The sequence below is a fragment of the Accipiter gentilis genome, chromosome 24 (genome assembly GCF_929443795.1).
Source record: "Accipiter gentilis chromosome 24, bAccGen1.1, whole genome shotgun sequence".
NCBI classification, from domain to species: Eukaryota; Metazoa; Chordata; class Aves; order Accipitriformes; family Accipitridae; genus Astur; species Astur gentilis.
This window is the reverse complement of record NC_064903.1, coordinates 1,405,484-1,424,265: the sequence shown is the minus strand read 5'-3', so window position 1 is coordinate 1,424,265 and position 18,782 is coordinate 1,405,484. Positions and strand designations below refer to the sequence as shown.

The following is an 18,782-nucleotide window of genomic DNA, read 5'->3' as shown; positions in this document are numbered from 1 at the left end:
TGTTTAAAGAAACAATCCCCATCTAGCACCAGTTAAAGACACTTTTAAATGCACATACATAAGCCCTGGTGAAAGGTAAGGAGAAGTTTCACTATTGGCATTTGCTGAGTCAGACTTCAGTGTCAAAAGAGTCAAAAAAAGACACTTGTGAAAGGCACAGAGCACAAGGAATCTGGCTGAACACAGGAAAAGGGGTGTTAGCCCTTTCTCCTGCATCAAAATTCTTCTGTTAAAACATTGGTTATGCAGAAAACTCATTTTTCAGGGGAAAGCATCTATCAAGCAGCACGTTTGTTCTGGTCTCTCCAGAGAGCAGATAGAGGGGGGTGTTCCATGCATTGCTGATTACTGCCTGCTCTCCATCTGCAAGCATTTGTTCTATTTAGAGGTTTGAATTTTGCTGATGTGCATATTAATGTAAAACACAGGAGTCACAGATGGTGACGCTTTATGCTCAGCGACATGCAAGAAGGGGCAAAACTATTCCCTGCATAAGTTTAGGGAAGGAAGAAATGAGTATATTTTGAATGACAAGAATATATATATCCAAGTCCTTGAGGACTTGTAACTTAGCTCATCTGGAAAAGCTGATATGCTCCCCTTGGATGAGCTCTCTAAACACAGCCTGAAGCCGCTCCAGGCATAGGGACAGCCCCTGACAAGGCTTTGAATCAGCAAGTTTGCAGCAGATCACCTGGATAAAGGATGCATATAAGCTTTTTCCTCCAGTTCTCAGGTTTAATCTTGATTTCCACAAGATTTTAATTTTATTTCTATGTCCTTTCCACATATTTGCAGTCATTGTGTGTATCTTTCTGGATATTGTAAACAAATACTTTTCCTTTAATGCAGCTCCAGGTGAAGAGGATTTGAAGGCAATTAGGTAACAAAATGGCAGTCTTTTCCCATGAGCGTGTTGATGAATTGTGGTCCATAAAATCAGCCTCAAAGCTTTCCCTAGGGAAGAGAAGCAAAGGGGGTTGGGGTGCTTTTCTGTGTGCAAAAGGAATGGAAAGTTAAGTACTGGGGGAGGTGCCTCTTTTTTATGAGTAGCAATAACTAGCTAGGCTCTCTGATATGTAGTAGGATGGGGGATTTTCCACTATTCCCAGAGCATTTTTGAGGGGGAAGCCAGAAGGGGACTGCTGGGTCCCAAGTTTAGGTGATCTTCACTAGGAGAATGTACAATTATATCTCAAATATGCTGGGTCTATCCAGGCTAAAAGTGAAGGGAAGGAACTTTGCTCTTTCCAGTTTGTACTCCCTAAAAACTGGAAAAACTGGGTATTTTTGGTGATGTTCAAATGCGTTGCACAGCATGTTGTCTGGCAGATATGCTTGCTTGAGTTGGAGATGCCCCAGCGCGTACTCAGGGGATCGGTGCTAAAGAAATCACGTACGTGTTGCTAATCAGAAAAGGGGATGCGTTTGTCATGCAGACTAATGTGGCTGTCAAATGTTAATGAATACAAATAAATTCTTTGTGGGTGTAACTTTTCAGAAGATGTATATCAAGACATGAGACCGCAATGTGGCCTGGGGTGATGTGGATGGTTGTTACCTGGCAGCTGCTGCCACAATTGGTGATTCTAAGTTGATTTCTTCATATTGAAATATAAAGTGATCATGGTGGAATAGTAATTTTTTCCTTTAGCTTGAGCATTTCTCAGCTATACTTAGATTAGACTTCAATTTCTTTAGGCTTGTAACTCTTTAAGGGTTTTGATTTAGGTGCTTTAACCCTCTCAAAGAGGAAACTGTGGCAATAGGAGCGTGGGCACAGAGCCCCGCGCACACACTGCCTGGGGCTGGGTGAAGGCAAGTCCTGCTTTGCTCTGCCCTTTTTGAGACCTAACCGCAGAAGATGAGTTCATCCATGAAATGCTGCTGTCACCAAACCATCGACCTGAGTAAAGCAGTGCTTCCCTCCCCCCCACCCCCATTTCTCCCTCCTATTTCCCCCTAAAGCACAAACCTGGAGATGCTGGCTGGTGCATGTGCAGGGCTGGAGGCTCATCCTAACCAGAGGAGGGGGAGGGAGTCTTATGGCAATCCCAAAACTAACCTGGGAAAGACACATCTATGGGATTTCTTAAGGAGAGGCATTACCTGAAAGCATGTGGTGCCAAATGCATGGCACTTGGGCTGTGAAAACAGACTCTATTATTTTCCTGGTGTCTCTTGACTGATGATGTGCCATTGCCCGTGGCAATGGGCTGGTGATGACATCTGTGGTCTGTAAGGCCCTTTCAGTGGGTCCTTGCTTCCCCACCACCATCAGAACAAATATCCTCAGAGCAATTTAAGGATGCTTCAAAGAGAGAAGACAACTCCCATGCGCTTTTCCTGTTACGTGCTGGCAGAGACAAACTGGATGTACTTCATATCTGTAGCTGCAAAAGGGCCAGAAAAGAGGAAGTACTGAAAAAGGAAGAAGTTCTTCCCCAGCCAGTGTAATACTGCAGTTCTTGTTTATGGAGAAAATGTGCTCATCTACTCAAACTCTGGATTTGGGGGGCAAAAGAAGATCCTGAGTCCTGCCTGGTTTTGGACTGCTCCTCTCTGACCTGCAGGGACCAGGGCATCGGGTTGGTAACTCATCCCTGGGCTGCAGTTGCCTTTTGGAGACCTTCAGCTTCCCCATGTAGGGAAAATCCAACAGGCCCATGGAGGTATCAAGGGGTTCTTCTGCCCACCTCGCCCTGCTGTCCCCTGAGCTGCGAGTCTCCATCCTGAGAGAGGAAAATAGCCAGTGATGGCTCCCAGCTCTTTCCCATGCCCTGCGGAGATCCATGACCAGCAGCTTCCATCCTCATGGTCATGGCTTGGCCATGTCCTTGGGCCAGGAGACACAAGCACTTCCCCACGGTCCCGGTTGCTTGTCCCATCCTGCTCCTGCCTGGTAAGTCCAGGAGGGCCTGAGCTACAGGGCTGTGGGACCAAAGGGTGCCTGAGCTGGGTCAGGAGAAGGGGACGGTATCCAGGCTGGCTCGGTTTGGAGATGACTCTCTGCAGCACTTGTGACTTGTGGTTTGGGGTTTATTTCTGGGTGCCAGGGGTGTGAAAGGAGGTATCTCCAGTGGGGTTGTGGTAGGAAGAGACCTCTTCTGCTGTGCCTTCATGAAACTGAAGACCTAACTGGCATTTGTCTTTAGATACTAGAGAAATGGGTAGTTTACCTCAGCTGGAGAAAAGATGTATTGAATTCGGCCATGCTCAGCTCTTTCCTGAGAATGGGTCCCTGCTGCCGCTCACTGACAGCTGGGGGGGGTTCGGTGTCACCTTCGGACAGCAAACCCAAACCAGGCACGTCACCTAGCCACACGTAGGCGTCTTTCCCCCAGTGACGCGAGTGGAGGCAGCAGTAATTGGGGTGACGATGGCCCCGGCCACCCCCACGGGCAGGAAGGAGGGGGTGGGAGCGGGGACGTGTCTCGCTCACCCATGCACAACGGGCTCTGCCCTGAAGCCTGGCAGTTCAAGCATGTCATGGGGGCTGCTGTAAATAGTCATATTTTTACCATTTATGCACTTTTAATCCCCATTTATTACTCTTGGTGCTTTGCAGAGCCGTATTACAGTGTGGCTTCTCAAGCTCTGCTGTAGATGGAGGAATTCTTAAATTCCTAACTTTTTGCTTGCTAATGAGCCTTGTCCTGTCTTTGCCACCGGTGCTCTGCACGGTCCCTGTCTTAGTGTGAGGTGGAGGTTTCCCACGCTTCAGACAGGTAATGCTGCTTTTGCAACACTGAGCCTATTTTGCAGCTCTGGTACTCTCGCCCCCTGCCCTGGCATCGCTCATGGCTCTAAAATAGCCTTTGCATGACAGTGTGCACACGGCATAGGAGCCTCCAGACCAAAGAAAAGGTCCCACAGCTGCCAGGATGGGCAGGTGGGTCATGTGGAAATGGATGCTCAGGTATTTCTGTAGTGGGTGCTTAGTGGTGTTGGGCTGCATCAATTCCTGAGCATGCATGCAGTCCATAAAAAAAAAACAACACAAAACCACATATAACTTTATTTTTAGAAATTACTACAAAGCAGTGAAAGGTAGGCAGGATGTTTGTGTCAACAGTAGAAAAGTACCACGGAAGGGACCTCCTGCCTGCTGTAGGTGAGGGAGGTGAGGATGAGCTCATCCGCTGCAGTTGCAAACTGCATTTCTGAAAGACTTTTAAGGTGAATGTCGGTGGCTGTGGGCAGCTGCAGAAGGCTGAGATCTGCCCCTGAATTCTAGCTGTTCTCCCCAAAGCTGACCCAAAGAGGTGCCATCCCATGGCAAAGCAGAGCCACTCAGGCAGAGAAAGGCTGTTTGAAGTGATCGAGGACTTCTGCATCACGACTGTTACGTCTGTCAGTCCAAACCAGGCTAGAGGTAATGGACATTACTGAGCGCTGTGCTCAGGATTAGGATGTCACAAGGCTTTTGCAAAGCAAACCTGAATTTTGTGATTCACCTCATGAGGTTGGGGGGGGCTTTGGAAAGTAAGGGGACACTTTTCAGGGAGAGAGGGAGGGAGAGACCCCTGCAAAGCTTCCACCTGTCCCTTGCTTCATCCTCCAGAGCTCCTTGGGCTGGGTTTGTTGGCAAACTGAAGCCTTCATAGTCACACCACTTGATGCTACTGCAGCTAAGGAAATCTCCAAGAAAACTTCGAGACAAAATCAAACTCAATTAAAGGCAAGTTCTGAAGCTTTCACAGGCTTCAGAAGTGCTACTAACACTTCTGCTCCTGCGCTGAGAGAGGGGGAGTACCTGCTTCGAGTATTTTCTGTAACCAGCAAATACTAATAGGTTTTTTTATATAAAAAGCCAAAACCGCACAACTTCCAGAGCTACAGCTTATGAAAGAAGGTCAGGACCATGAATGTGCTGTGATAGCAAGAAATTACTCTGACACAGAGGTGGCTGTGTAATACCTTACTGACCACTGGAATAAGGCTGAGCTGGCTGCTGAGAATACATTTTTGAGTGTTTACATGTAAAGCAAGAGTTCTAGCTCAAACCTTGATCTAATTGGGGGTATACAAACACCAGGTGCTTTGTGCCTGCCTCACTCCTGGCATTATTCTCTGCGAACTTTCAAGCTAATAAATCCCCTGTTTAGTAGTGATCCTGGCTGGGTGCAAATCTGTGGCAGTGACCTTAGAGGACAAATCCTCTTTAAAATCACGGCAGTAAAAGTTCTGAACTATGTAATCACTTGCCGCCAAGATATTATGTTACTGCAATGTAAGAAACTTCTCCTATAACTGAGGAGGTATGTTAGCAAAACTTGCAGAGTCTTGCAAGGCTTGGTGCCTTATTGGGAATAGCCGATTGCCTATGTAATGGTATTGGAAACATTGAATATGGGTGTGGAAGTAGCAAAACTGGGAGCAATGGGGTGAAAAGCAATTAAGGGTGGGTTTATTTAGGAGTCAAGGGAGAAGAACAAGCATGGTAAAGTAAAGAGGAGGGGGGGGGTAAAAGGGACAGTTCCCACCTATTTTCTCTACAAGTGTGCTCTCTAGTCTGTGCTTGTACCGGATCCCGTAGCAGACCTGAGGCCAGACTGGCTGGTGAATAGGACAAGGGGTCTGGGACCATGCACGAGGGGGACAGCAGGTCTGGAGCCGAGTGCGGGAGAGGACGCGGGTCTGGGCCAGCTGCTGCAGGGATCTTCGTGTAATGTGAACAAGTGTGAGACCTGCGAGTGAGCTGTGAGCCCCGTCAGCTGGAGAATAAGAGCAGGATCAGGCCCTTCGCATCCTTCATGTCCCCGTAAGTGCTGTGTGGGGGTATGGGGGTGCCGGTGAAAGTGCTGCTTGTTGGCTGTATGGAGAGTGCCTGCCTGTGCCGGGGTACATGCTCTGTCCTGTTGCTGCCTGTGCTTGGGAACGGGACCCACTTTGGCTTTAGTAGACCAGGACCATTGCCTGTGCTCAGGAAACCCACCTGGTTCAGCTCCCCTTAATGTGAAGCTTGATTATTGAACACCAATATGATTTACGTTCACTTAAAAAGCAATGCCCTATACAAACATATATATTCAGATGGTGTTTCCCAGCTCTAAGCTCACTATGAAAATGAGCAATAACATCTGAAAGCTTCAGTCAAGTTGCTTTTGCTTTTATACATCTCAGCTGTGCATTGATGGAGCAGGCTTTGGTTTAGATTTTGGGGTGAGAGGGAAGACAGCTGGAGATGCTGCAGCACCAACCCAGAGCCCAAGCTAACCCCGGGCTCAGGCAGAGCTGGCAGAGAAGGGGAAGGCAAGAGAACAGTTGGAGGGGACTAGTTGTATGTGGAGGGGACTGGGATGGGTGCCCTGTACCTGGGGCCATGGGGGACGGACTGGAGGGTGTCTTGGGAAGGAGAGCAGCTGCCACCCTCTCAAATTTTCCCTTGTTCCCAAATCCTTAGAGCTTTTTTTTCCTGCCCTCCAGAAACCGCTGCTTTTTCCCTGACCATCACTATCCTCTGCAGCTCCTTCACTGACCTCCTGAAATGTCATTGCCTCCCCTCCCGTTCGCCTACCTGCTTTGACACCAACTCTCCAGCCCCCCTGCTGGAGACTTCTGATGTACCCTCATCCCGCCAGCACCTCCCGGAGCCCTCCCCAGGGCTGGCTGCACCCCACCACCCTAGTCCTTGGGTGTCCTGACAGCAGGTATGATCCTTCTGAGCTGAAGACATACTGTAAAGACACCAATGTGCAGCCGGACTTCACCAGGGCTGTCTCAAGTGGTTAAAAGTGGTTAAAGTGGCCCGGAGCTGCTGGCCACTGACGTCCTACCCAAGACACGTCTTCATGCAAATTTTTAGGTCAGCACGAATGCTCAGCTTCTCACAGCTGTGCCTTTGCTGCACCCCCCAGGCAAGCAAGACATGAGCTCTCTGCAGGGATGCTGCACCCTCTGCTCCATCCTGATGCTCGTCGGTAAGTCTGGGGTGGGACAGGCAGAAAGTGACTTGGGGGATGTAAAAGCTGGGACTGAGATAATGCTGAGCTGATACAATAAGGGGAAGCAGCTGGTGGTGACCATGAAGTGCCCTCCTGAACCACAGAAGGCTACAAATTTGGGGTTGGCGGGTGGAATTGTCACAACATGGTTCATATAGTCACTGCCAAGCATCTCCCAAAGCCACCCCCGAGAAGGCAGTGGTCCAGCTGGACCCAGCACAGCCGTTCACTGTGCTCCTGTTCACTGCTCCCACTGCTGTATCAGTGCCATGTTTTTACCACTGGTAATCTCTGGAAAACCTATGAAGGGTGGTGACAGCAGGATGGCTGTAACTTCAGAAGATCTCTTCTGCTTTCATCTGTGTGACTATAATACACATATGAAAAGGCTTTTGCTGGTTTTAGATGTGGGTTGGAAATCGTGGATGTAAACTTGAATGTGCAATGGCAACAGGTGGTGCAGGCCCTGGGTGTGCCCATTCCTGAAAGGGAAGAAAAATTCTTTCTTGGGTTGATTGTCTGGTATTTCTCAGCCCGTGCAATGCCCTGCAAGCCCCGGCGAGGCAGAGCCCCTCGCTGCTGGAGCTCGGCAGAGCCACAGGAAGAAAGCCCGGGCTCACACCCTCGCAAGCGAACCCGCAGCCCGCAGGGACTGAGGAAGAGTCACCGACTTCCTCCCCTGCCGAGGCGACAGCTCGGAGATGCTCGCTAGCAGCCTCGGCGCAGAGCCCGCTGCGTCCGACCCCGTGCCGGAGGCGTGGTGACTGGCCGGCCAGAGCTCCCAGTTCAGTTCTTCTGCTGGGCTCGGAGGAGATGTCCTGCGGCCGGAGCTGCCGGAGCCTCGGCTCCCTCCTGCTGCTCCTCGTTGAGTCTGGCCTGAGCTGGGGGTCCCGGGGGACAGAGCAGCCCGGCAGAGGGGTGCCGGGGAGGGGGACGCCGGGGACGGCTCGCCGGTGGCCCCCGGGGACCCTCATCCCCACGACGCGTGCTGTTGCGGGCCCGCGCCGGCATCGCTCCCGGGAGGGGTGATGGTGGAAGGGGCTGCTCCGTCCACGCTGGGGACGGAGCGAGGCAAACCCGGCCGCGAAACGGCGCGGTGCGCTGAGGGGCCAAGGGGCAAGTAACGCTGAGGGCGTCGGGTGTTTGGAGCCCTCCTGCAAGCCCCGGTGAGGCAGAGCCCCTCGCTGCCGGAGCTCGGCTCCCCCATCAAATCCGCTGCCCCCCAAAAAACTCCGGGTGCAGCAGCCGCACGCTGCTGAGCGCCGGCTTCTGTGCGTGGAGCTGCCGCAAAGGGGGCGGTGGGCCGAGGTGGGCTGCGAACGCCCGCTCGGGGCTGTGCTTGCGGAGGGGACGGGGCAGCGGGTCCAGCCCGTGCTCTCGCGCCGCGGGGTGAAGAGTGTTGTTGATCTGTCCCTTCCCCTCCTCTGCAGGGGGAAACCTGGCCATCCTCGTCAAAATCCATGAGAATTCCATCAACGGCACCGAGGGTCAGTCCGTGCTCCTGCGCGTCTCCTACAGATTTCATAGTGACCCTCAGTACCCAATGAAGATTGTCTGGAATTCCGGTAACATGCAAGACAATCTCGTCACCTGCTCGGTGTTGAAATGCTCCTTGGGCGCCAGGGGCGTTCCCGGCATCTGCTCTGCACAAATTTTCTACCACCCCACGTACCGTAACCGCATTAAGTTGTTCCCCGAAAACGGGACGCTGCTGCTGTCAGACCTGCAGCCCAGCGACAGCAGAGTTTACAGTGTCACCTTCCAAGCGTCACACCAAACCTTTCACATCAACCTGACCGTCCACGAGCAGTGTTCCACCCCTGAGCATCCACATGAGTGTAAGTGTAAGGTCGCAACCCTGCGCCTGAGCCTGACGAGTCCCACAAATGGCCTTGGGAGACAGGAGAGGAGCCCGGGCTTACGGACCAGCCTTGCCAGCCTGTCCTCCCTTTCTGACCACCAAACCTATCTCAGCACGCTCATCACCATCAAGAGGAGACCTTCTGGGAAGCTTGGTCAGGGGTGGCGTGTTTGGGGCGACGGGGGTTTCATATTCCTATACCTCGTCTCATAAGAAGTAATCTTTGATGCCGAAGGGCTGCGATCAGTGCAGCTCCCAGGCTAGAACCGGGAGCTTTGTTTTACGGGATGGACCAGGTCAGGGTCCTCTCTGCTGTTTCCCTGAAAATCAGAGGTGATGGGAAGCATCTCACAGCATCGGCATTCGCAGATGTGCAGGGCAATCAGCAGAACTCGGTCTTCCCAGCAGCAGCAGGAGGAGGAGGAGGAGGAGGACCCTGCAACGGCCTGCAGAGGGATGGTGAGCTGCAGGACACCTCCTGGGAAGGTGCCTGTGGTTCATGCTGTGCTCGGGAAGGGACGAGGGGCTGCACGCTGGCTCTGGGAGGCACTGCGGGCCCTCAGCTCCTCTGCACAGGACAGGAGGAAGCTTGGGGACAGCATCGTACCCCCCCAGAGCTGTCCTGCGGGCACCCGGGTGAGTTAAGAACCCCGGGAGATGCGCAGCAGAAAGGACCACGGGGCGTGCATTGGGGTCTCGGGGCAGGAATCGTCTCCTCACCCGGCAGCAGCGCAGGCAGCTGCTGATGTCGGGCGTCGGACGCGAAGCAAGCTCAGCGGAGAAGCATGCCCAGCGTCTCACCATCTCTCCTACTGCAGGCACCGAGCTGGGTGGAGGAGCGACTGCCACTCGCATCCCTTGTTATATCTTCGGAGGCTGCTGCTGCTTCATCCTGCTCTTCCTGCAGCTCTTCTTCCACCTCCGATGGCACAGGGTGCGTGCACAGCTCTCCGGGTGAGGTACCTTAGGCTCTGGGCTCCCAGGGGAAGGCCAGAAATGCCGGGGATGGAGCTGGCTCCTCCGCGGGGGCTGGGGGCAGCCGGGCTCTGTGCCACGGAGGTGGTTTCCCCTTGGTGACGCTGCTCCCGGGAGCAGACCCGTCGCATGGCCGTGACTCACCGGCGAGCGGTGCCAGTAAGGCGCAGCGGATCCGTAGGACAAGGGATGTGGTCGGCCCCGGTCTTTTCTGTCACGGCTGCAGCCTGACAGTTTTGGGTAACTTCTGCTTTGTGCCCACAGTCAAACTCCTGGGAGGCGTCAAACACGGCGTCCCGCTCAGCCGCAGGGACCGAGAGCCGGCAGAGCCGGCTGCAGCACGGAGCAGCTCCGCAGCCGCAGTGATGCCGCTTCTTGAAGCTTTTGGGCGCTGCTCGGGAGAAGAGGGCGAATGTGCGACAGCAGCCGCAGGTGGTACCCGAAGGAAGTGCTGTGGCTCGGGGCAGCACCCTTACGGCAATGCCTGCGCAGGATAAATGTGCCAAACCCTTTCCAGAGCCTTGTTTTCCTTGTGTCACCCGCGCCGCTTTTTCCCTTGCTGGGGAGTGGCCCCGGGGGCCAGGGAACGAGGCGACCGACCTCCTGCAAAGCAAACGTGCTTTGTGTCTGCGGCACATCCCGCTCGCTGTGCACGAGCAAACGTGCCCGGGACGTGCCCGCCGATGAGGCAGAAGCCCGTGGTTTCCCCCGTCTAAAATGGTTTCCCAGCGGCCCGACGTCACTGGCACATCTTTCCTCGGTGGGAGGTGGCACGTGCTTCCCCCCGGGGCTGCCCCGCTCGATGCGGGGTCCCGCACAGCCTCAGGCAGCAGCAGCCACCCCGACCTGCCCGTGGGCACGCGGTGGAGGGATCCCGGCCCCCCGCCCACCACTCAGACACCCCCCTCCCCATTCGACACCCCCTCTCCGGTCAAACCAGCACCCTTTCCTCCAACAGCCTCTTCCCCACAGCAGCCGAGGCTGCATCTGCAGCATCGCTTTGGGCTCTTCCAGCAGCCAGGCAAGAGGGGAGAGAATCTTCCAAAGCCGCTGGCAAGCCCAAGGCGGGCTTTTGCGGGGCGTTTGCCGATCCTTCCGTCAGGGTGAAGGAGCAGGCGTGTGGGTCCCCCTCGGCGTTGTCGGTGCGCTGCAAACCATGCTGGGGTTTCCACCGAGCGTGTCCAGGTCGGAGGAGGTGACCCCATGCGTGTCTCGCAGTGGTGTTGCAGACGAGGTTCGTAGCCCCGTCCCCGCCACGGCCGTGCTCCCCCGGCACCGAGCCACGTCCCGCTGTTGCCGCCACAAAGCTGTTGTCGGCTCTGAACAGCAACCACTGTGACAAAGTTAAAATAGATGGATGGGGCTCCGGCTGCCTCTTGGAGGGGGTGGCGGGTGCGAGAGGACCCAGACCCGTGGCCTCGCTCCCTCCCTTGCTAATGGGATGCTGGCAGGCGCTAATTTGGGGAGTGGAACCGGCAGCAGGCGTTGAGGAGAAGTGCGGCCCCCAGGAGCTGGCACGGGGGGCTGGTGCTGGCTCCCTGGGTCAGAGCTGTCCCCTCAGTCCCAGGTTTGCAGCTCCCACTCCTCCTCCTCCTCCTCCTCCTCCTCCTCCTCCTCCTCCTCCTGCTCTCCAGACTCGGGTCCCCACATCCACACCAGCAGCTCCCCGGCAAAAGCTCTGGCCTCTCCGGGCTTTGCCGAGCCACGCTCGCTCGGGGAGAAGCAGGGCTTCCCTCTCTGCAGCCCTGGAGCCTCCTTTCACCTCTGCCTGCAGCCCTGCCTGCCTGCCCAGGGCGGGATTGGGCATCTCCGCCTGTGCATTTGCACCGCTGGCTGGGAGCTCGGCAAAGGCTTTCGCCTGGCTGAGGACCAGCAGCGAGCAGGGCACGGGAGCGGAGCCGGCTCTTTCTGGGACCCCCGCAGGCCAAGCTGGCCTGCTGCCCCGCCGGGACCCCCCCTCTTCCCCGGCCCCATCTGCCAGCAGCCGCAGCATCCCGCCAGCTGCGGCTGCAGAGCCACAGGAAGAAAGCCCGGGCTCGCACCCTCGCAAGCGAACCCGCAGCCCGCAGGGACTGAGGAAGAGTCACCGACTTCCTCCCCTGCCGAGGCGACAGCTCGGAGATGCTCGCTAGCAGCCTCGGCGCAGAGCCCGCTGCGTCCGACCCCGTGCCGGAGGCGTGGTGACTGGCCGGCCAGAGCTCCCAGTTCAGTTCTTCTGCTGGGCTCGGAGGAGATGTCCTGCGGCCAGAGCTGCCGGAGCCTCGGCTCCCTCCTGCTGCTCCTCGGTGAGTCTGGCCTGAGCTGGGGGTCCCGGGGGACGGAGCAGCCCGGCAGAGGGGTGCCGGGGAGGGGGACGCCGGGGACGGCTCGCCGGTGGCCCCCGGGGACCCTCATCCCCACGACGCGTGCCGTCACGGGCCCGCGCCGGCATCGCTCCCGGGAGGGGTGATGGTGGAAGGGGCTGCTCCGTCCACGCTGGGGACGGAGCGAGGCAAACCCGGCCGCGAAACGGCGCGGTGCGCTGAGGGGCCAAGGGGCAAGTAACGCTGAGGGCGTCGGGTGTTTGGAGCCCTCCTGCAAGCCCCGGTGAGGCAGAGCCCCTCGCTGCCGGAGCTCGGCTCCCCCATCAAATCCGCTGCCCCCCAAAAAACTCCGGGTGCAGCAGCCGCACGCTGCTGAGCGCCGGCTTCTGTGCGTGGAGCTGCCGCAAAGGGGGCGGTGGGCCGAGGTGGGCTGCGAACGCCCGCTCGGGGCTGTGCTTGCGGAGGGGACGGGGCAGCGGGTCCAGCCCGTGCTCTCGCGCCGCGGGGTGAAGAGTGTTGTTGATCTGTCCCTTCCCCTCCTCTGCAGGGGGAAACCTGGCCGTCCTCGTCAAAATCCATGAGAATTCCATCAACGGCACCGAGGGTCAGTCCGTGCTCCTGCGCGTCTCCTACAGATATCATAGTGACCCTCAGTACCCAGTGAAGATTGTCTGGGATTCCGGTAACATGCAAGACAATCTCGTCACCTGCTCGGTGTTGAAATGCTCCCTGGGCGCCGGGGGCGTTCCCGGCATCTGCTCTGCACAAATTTTCTACCACCCCACATACCGTAACCGCATTAAGTTGTTCCCCGAAAACGGGTCGCTGCTGCTGTCAGACCTGCGGCCCAGCGACAGCGGAGTTTACAGTGTCACCTTCCAAGTGTCACACCAAACCTTTCACATCAACCTGACCGTCCACGAGGAGCACCATTCCACCACTGAGCATCCACGTGAGTGTAAGTGTGAGCGTGCTCAGCAGAATTCTCCTGCCCTGCCTCGGCCACATGTGCAGGAAGGTGCGGGTGCTGGCAGAGTATTTGTCCCTCTTCTCGAGCTTTTGTGGTAAAGAGAGGATTCCCAGGGATATCTTATACAGTGCTGTAGGTCTTTCTTCCTACTACAGGAAACCCATCCTGGCCTGCTCTGCCATCTTAATCAGAGTATAAGGGCTTCCTGTGCAGATGGTTGTCTCTAGATGAAAAATTTTCTTTTGCCAGCCTTGCGTTTGCTTAGCCCAATGTGAATGGCTACAGACAAGAGAGATGGGCTGAGAAACCTAAGCGCTGGCTTTGGGTCCTGTACTGGAATAAATCCAGTATTCACTGGGGAGAACAGGGCGGTTGGGGATAAATCTGTGGCCACGTGGACTAAGAAAAGCATACTAAATATTTGTTATTTATGCCTGTGCAAGATGTGTGTATCACAAGGCAGTCAGTTAAGCTGGCAGCCTCGGTCCCTTTGGCAGGATGGGCTCCTCTTTAAACCTGCCTGAGTCTGGCGTGTTTATTCACACTGCCACGCAGTCCCGATGAGGTGCCTCACACCCATCTCTCCTTCTGCGTTTATCTCTTGCCGTTCCCTGGCCTAGTTTATCACTCTCCACCGCAAACACAGTGGTTCTGAAGACCTAACTTTGCAGTCAGTAAATTCCCAATTGCCTCCTTGGGTTTTGCCTCCTCTGCCGGATCTCTGCTATCTCTCAAGGCACAACACAGAGCACGCTTCCTTTGTACCAATGACTCTTCCACACCTCTGCTGCCACCCTACGTACAAAGTACATGAAATAATTTCTGTGGCAGTATCTGGCATAGTTCAGTACAAATCGTTGTGTGTAGCACCTGAACATCTGTGCCTTCTCTGCTATGACTGGCAAGCTCCTTCCCTATCCCCTCTAGCAGTGCTGTGAGATGTGCACATGCCTTATACTCTTAAACATGCTCAGTATTTTTTTTCTGGGCTGACATCCAAACGCAAGCCTCTCCTCAGCACGCAGTGAAGCCACCAGCTCTCTTCACGGCAGTGCAGACAGGGAAGCCTCCCACACGGGAATGGAAACCCATTAATACTTGAGCTGTGGAAGTGGGTGGGCTTTTTGTGATGCAGTATTTCCTTTGACCTCTGTGTCCATAGTGCTGCTCTCCAGCTCCTCGTGCTGCTCTCTGATCCCAAGGAGAGTGCTGGCATCAGCAGGAATGCTCTAGAAAACATGGTGAAGCCACTGCAATTACTGGTTTAGAAGGCACTTACACCACCTGTTTTCTTTCAAACAGCGTTCCTCAGCCATTACTATATAATTGGAATTTGTTCTTCAGTCTGCCTCCTTCTGCTGTTCCTGCTCTTCTGCTGCATACGGCACCGGGGTGAGTGGGTCTGATCCTGCTTTTTACCCTTCCAGGTGCATCCTCCAGCTCACCCAGGCATATTCTTGGGTGTGGAAGGTAGTGGAGGGCTCAGGAGCTGCCTGGGTTCTGCTCTTCACACCAAAATTGCTCCTTCTGTAAGAGCACGTCTCAAATGTGCCACCTCCTTCCAGTCATAAGAGTTGCTGAATGCATTTCAAGTTCATAATGCAGCTTAAAGTGGAAGGACAGCACAGGTCTGTTGCAGTGGTTTTCTGGAGAACCCACACCTTTTGGTGCTGCGACCAGAATCAAGATACTGCAACATAGCTCGTCTGTAAAAGAGGTACAATTTCATGGACTCTGAAATGCATTCTCTAGGTGTGTCCATGCCTATTCTGTTGTAGTTGCTCTAAAACTCTAGCTGGGGAGAATACCTTGGGGTGTTTCCACTTTAAAATAAGCCAACAAGGTGCATACGTCCACAGTTTCCATCAGTGACATCTTCAAAACCTTCATCCCTGACAATGCCTTGGTCAGGAAACAAAGCCATTTTTTTCCAAGGGGGAGATTTCACTTGCTCTTAGAGAAAGCAGTTACAGAAATCTCCATCTTAAAGACAAAATCCACATAACCCCCCTGAGTGAAAGTGCCAGTAGAGGAATCCTGGTTCTCCAGCGGTGGGAGAAAGGAAGGTGCAGAGCAGCAGCATGCCTACCAGATAATACAAATCTCTTTTTCCTAGGTGCAGCTCGGCAGCAGCAGAAGAGAATCATTAAACAACAGCAGGTACAGGGGAAAATCTGAAAGCACTTGGGCACGGGCAGCTGGGTAACTGCTAACCACTGGCTGAATAAGATGTACTGAGCTGCAAGATTCGGGTGCTGGATATAAAATTAGGAAGTTAGTTCATTATTGTAAGGCAAGGCTGCAAAGTGCCTGCCCTTTCCCCAGCTGCACACTTCCCCTCCACCTCCCTCCCCGTCAGACCCCAAACCAGCATGAACCTTACCTGCATGGCTGAGGAGCCTCAGCACAGCTTTGGTCAGCAGCAGCAAGGAAAACGCAGAAGGGTTAAATGCAGAGAAATGTGCAATCACCCTCCCTGCTTCCTAGTCTCATGAATTTATGTTAAAGTATTTCTTCAGGGGGCGGTGTGGATGATCTGGGGACTCATCTCACACAGAGTTTGACCTGTGAAAAATAAATAAAGCAGAGAGGAAGAGGCAAAGATGGCTCAAGTAATTTCTCTGGAAGGTGACTCCATGGGGGTAGCAGGTGTCGCTCTCTGGAGTACTCCAGTACTTCTGGATGTCCTGCAGATCCTACCAGCCTACAGTTGTTTCCACACCAAGAGGGGGTTGTGATTATTTTTTTTCTGGTGAAAATAGCCAAGGTCAAGGATAGGTTCCCCATCCTGTCCTCTCTGGTCTGGAAACCACGACAAAACTTCAGCAAAGCTTTGCATCCCTGTTTCCCATGTCCATCAACTCTCACATCTGCTCTGCAGGCTGTGTCTGTTTTGTCTGAGGTGTCCTTGGGCAACGCAGGTGTCACCCTCCAGTGTACCTGATGGGCTGAGCCGGTTTTGCCTCCATGGGTTGAGGGAGCTGGGACCAATGTTCCCCCACTGCTGTTGTGGGTAAAGCCATCTGTAGCTCCTGCTGCTGCCAGCTCCTCGTTGTAGCTCTGGACCTCTCTTGATCCCAACACGGCCTCGGGAGAAGGCTGTTGTCTCTGGTGTTTTCTTTGTCCTTCTCTAGGTCTCAAGCGTGGAGGAGTCCCACATGGAAAGCACTGTGGTGATGGACATGGCAACCATTTACACCAGAGTTGGAGACAGCCTTGAACAGTCACGGCAGAGACCGACACCAGAGGTCGTGTACACATCCTTATCTTCTCCTGGTCCACCACAACAGGACACTGGACTCTACCATCTCCTGGTTTGACTCTGGGAGCTGCCTCAAGCGGGAGCTTTGCAGAAAGTAGTTGTGCCTCAAAGCAAAGAGGATGTTTGTGTAACTGATGCTGCACCCTCGGTGCTCCCCCTCCAGCAGCTCCGCACACCGACCCTAGCCGGTAAAGGATTTGGAGTGAGAGAGTACAGAAATGCACTAGTTTGCCATGAACTGCAGTCTCTCTTGAATTTGAGGGATGAGCTGGTTTTTGTACTCTCAGGAAGTCTCTAGGAGGAACTAAGACATCCACTGTAAGAGAAAGATGCTTAAGGCAATGGCAAATCAACAGTTTGTCTGTGGGAAGCTTGCTTCCATAGACTCCCCTTAATTTGAGAAGTAGTGGAGAGCATTAAACATTTTAATCGTGTGTCCCAGGTTCACTACCAATGATCTTGTCATATTAAAAGAATATATGAAGATTCTTTGACTTGAAAAGTTGTCCTTATTTTAATAAGTATGCCAAGTAATTATTGAACAGACTCTTCCTGCAATAAAATTTGCTTGACCTCGGGATCCCAGGGCAACAGGTTCCTCTGTTGTTTTGAAATGCCCTTCTGAAGTGCAAGGAGATGAGGGTTTCTGTACAAGCAATTTCACTTGTTAATGTGAAGGCCTTAAGTAGCAGGATAGATGAAAGTACTAAAAAGGTGAAGAAGCAGCAAATAAGTACACATGAAATATGGCTTTCACTCTTCAGGCTAAAAGACGTATGGTCACTGCCTTACTGACAGTCCTCTTGGCAGAGCTGGGGGTCTGTCTCTGGCCCGCTACTGGAGGTCTTTGGGAACGCTATCCCTGGGGAGCGTGGAAGGGCAAGGGAGGGCTGCTCAGGACCCGGATCTGGTCCTCAACACCTGCCAGCAGCCACAGAGCCTGTTGAAAGGGTCAGCAGAATAACCTCTTGGTCTCCCCCTGTGCCTGCTAAGCCACAACATAATCTCAGGACTGGAGCAAAATTAAGACCTAGAACTAAATTCATGTATCCACTAATCACCCAGAAACCCAACGCCCCGTTACCAGCACCCGTGTCTTCCAGAGCAACCTCTCCCTGCTGGAGAAAACACCTCTGGGGAGCCCAGCCCATGGGTTGTTCTTATGGAAACACCCCAGGCTGAGCCACGGCTTCCCAGAAGATATTACCAAGAGGCAGGAGCAAGCCCTGACCCTCTGCAGATCTCTGAGTCAGCAGTAAAGCTTTTTAGCTGTTGCAGGGCACGCACAGACCATCCTGTATCTCCTCTACCCCTGCGTTGTCCTCTTTGCACAGTGGTACCAGCTGGTATCTCCAGTTGCCTCGTACCACGTGGTGCCGAATGCCTGCGGAGGGAGAAGAAAACTCATTGCCTTGAAGCTGCACACACCGTGAGCTGCTGGTTTGGTTTGGACATCTGCAGTGTGGACCTGCACTTCACGGAGGGGATTCAACCCTCCCTGTGAGACTCGGGTCTTGGTGTTACTCCAGGAGCTGTGGTACCCCTACGAGGTGGGCTGATCTCAGTTCGAGTGTTTTCTTGAGCTATAGAAACAAGGTAAGCTTCGACTCACTCTCTTCTCTAGCAGTCTGAGTTTGGCTAAAGGAAACTTTTGATGCTTCTTGTGCTGCTGGGAGTATAAAAATGGGATTTGGGTTAAGCAACCAGCTAGGTGAGCTTCCCTCTTGGAATGAAATTATACTTGGGCAATCAGATTATGCTTAAGATAGGCTGAAAACAGCAGAAAGTGAGGTTTTGCAAGTGTCCAGAGTTTTGCTTTATCCTTCTGCTTTTTGGTAAAGTTGTGAGCTAGAGGGCAAGAGGAACCGAGTATGTTTGACACAGACCAGCTGCTGTGGTTCTGTGTGAAAATATATAGGCATGCAATGGGCCAGAGAGATAAAGGAGCACAACCTGGGAGATTAACCCGCTGCCGAGCTGTTGTGCCAAGTTGGCAGGTCAGTTTAGTATGGATTTTATATTGGACTTGAAAAACAGAGCTATCTAGCAAAATTTGCCTGCTGGGCTGGTGTGTTTCCATATATGAAATGCTTGCTGTACAAGGCTTAGCGCTGAGCAGGCTGCTGATGTGGGGCTTGATTAGTTGTAGCATGAAGATATGATGTGATTCTTGTGGTTTTACTGACCCCGCTCAGCCTCGTTAGAGCCACTTCTGTGAACGACCCTTTTCCCAGGGGTGAAATCTGCTGTCTCTTTAGGCTTATTCCCCGTTGATAACTAGCATCAGGTTTTGAAAGGCACCTCTCTGGGGCTGGAGTCTTTGGCGTAGAGGGTGAGGAGCGCTGCCCTGGCAGGAAGGAGCCGTGCGATGGGGCTGGCCCCTCTCTGGCCGGGTGAGCTGGCGCTGGCGTGGAGAGGAAGGGAGCGGAGACGTCTAAGCGAGCTCATCTAGAGTCACAGGGCA

At 53.7% G+C, this 18,782-nt stretch overlaps 2 protein-coding genes across 7 annotated transcripts; both read left to right on the top strand.

Moving 5' to 3' along the window:
- The first annotated feature begins 1,966 nt into the window (after nucleotides 1-1,966).
- On the top strand, nucleotides 1,967-10,479 carry LOC126050071 (uncharacterized). Of its 6 annotated transcripts, XM_049827463.1 has the most exons (6): nucleotides 3,449-5,764; nucleotides 6,430-6,653; nucleotides 6,861-6,923; nucleotides 8,378-8,785; nucleotides 9,627-9,762; nucleotides 10,048-10,479. In XM_049827463.1, the coding sequence occupies exons 3-6, from the start codon at nucleotides 6,872-6,874 to the stop codon at nucleotides 10,160-10,162; spliced, it is 711 nt and encodes a 236-aa protein (XP_049683420.1). In that variant the 5' UTR covers nucleotides 3,449-5,764; nucleotides 6,430-6,653; nucleotides 6,861-6,871; the 3' UTR covers nucleotides 10,163-10,479. The 6 variants fall into 6 exon arrangements, 5 of the variants coding, with proteins under 5 accessions (XP_049683418.1, XP_049683422.1, XP_049683420.1 ...); XR_007509390.1 differs by lacking the exons at nucleotides 3,449-5,764; nucleotides 6,430-6,653 and adding an exon at nucleotides 1,967-2,902 and having other exon boundaries at nucleotides 9,627-9,942; nucleotides 10,048-10,138; XM_049827461.1 differs by lacking the exons at nucleotides 3,449-5,764; nucleotides 6,430-6,653 and adding an exon at nucleotides 1,967-2,902.
- An 848-nt stretch (nucleotides 10,480-11,327) lies between these two features.
- LOC126050070 (uncharacterized) lies at nucleotides 11,328-17,515 on the top strand. The gene is made up of 5 exons (XM_049827460.1): nucleotides 11,328-12,068; nucleotides 12,634-13,044; nucleotides 14,359-14,448; nucleotides 15,173-15,216; nucleotides 16,191-17,515. The coding sequence occupies exons 1-5, from the start codon at nucleotides 12,017-12,019 to the stop codon at nucleotides 16,374-16,376; spliced, it is 783 nt and encodes a 260-aa protein (XP_049683417.1). The 5' UTR covers nucleotides 11,328-12,016; the 3' UTR covers nucleotides 16,377-17,515.
- The last annotated feature ends 1,267 nt before the right edge of the window (nucleotides 17,516-18,782 follow it).

Coding starts and splice junctions, on each gene's coding strand:
- LOC126050071 (XM_049827461.1), top strand. CDS start 2,815: ATGGTCATGGCTTGGCCATGTCCTTGGGCCAGGAGACACAAGCACTTC. Junction 8,786..9,626: donor CCCTGAGCATCCACATGAGT/GTAAGTGTAAGG, acceptor CTCCTACTGCAG/GCACCGAGCTGGGTGGAGGA. Junction 9,763..10,047: donor GTGCGTGCACAGCTCTCCGG/GTGAGGTACCTT, acceptor TTGTGCCCACAG/TCAAACTCCTGGGAGGCGTC.
- LOC126050070 (XM_049827460.1), top strand. CDS start 12,017: ATGTCCTGCGGCCAGAGCTGCCGGAGCCTCGGCTCCCTCCTGCTGCTC. Junction 14,449..15,172: donor CTGCTGCATACGGCACCGGG/GTGAGTGGGTCT, acceptor TCTTTTTCCTAG/GTGCAGCTCGGCAGCAGCAG. Junction 15,217..16,190: donor GAATCATTAAACAACAGCAG/GTACAGGGGAAA, acceptor GTCCTTCTCTAG/GTCTCAAGCGTGGAGGAGTC.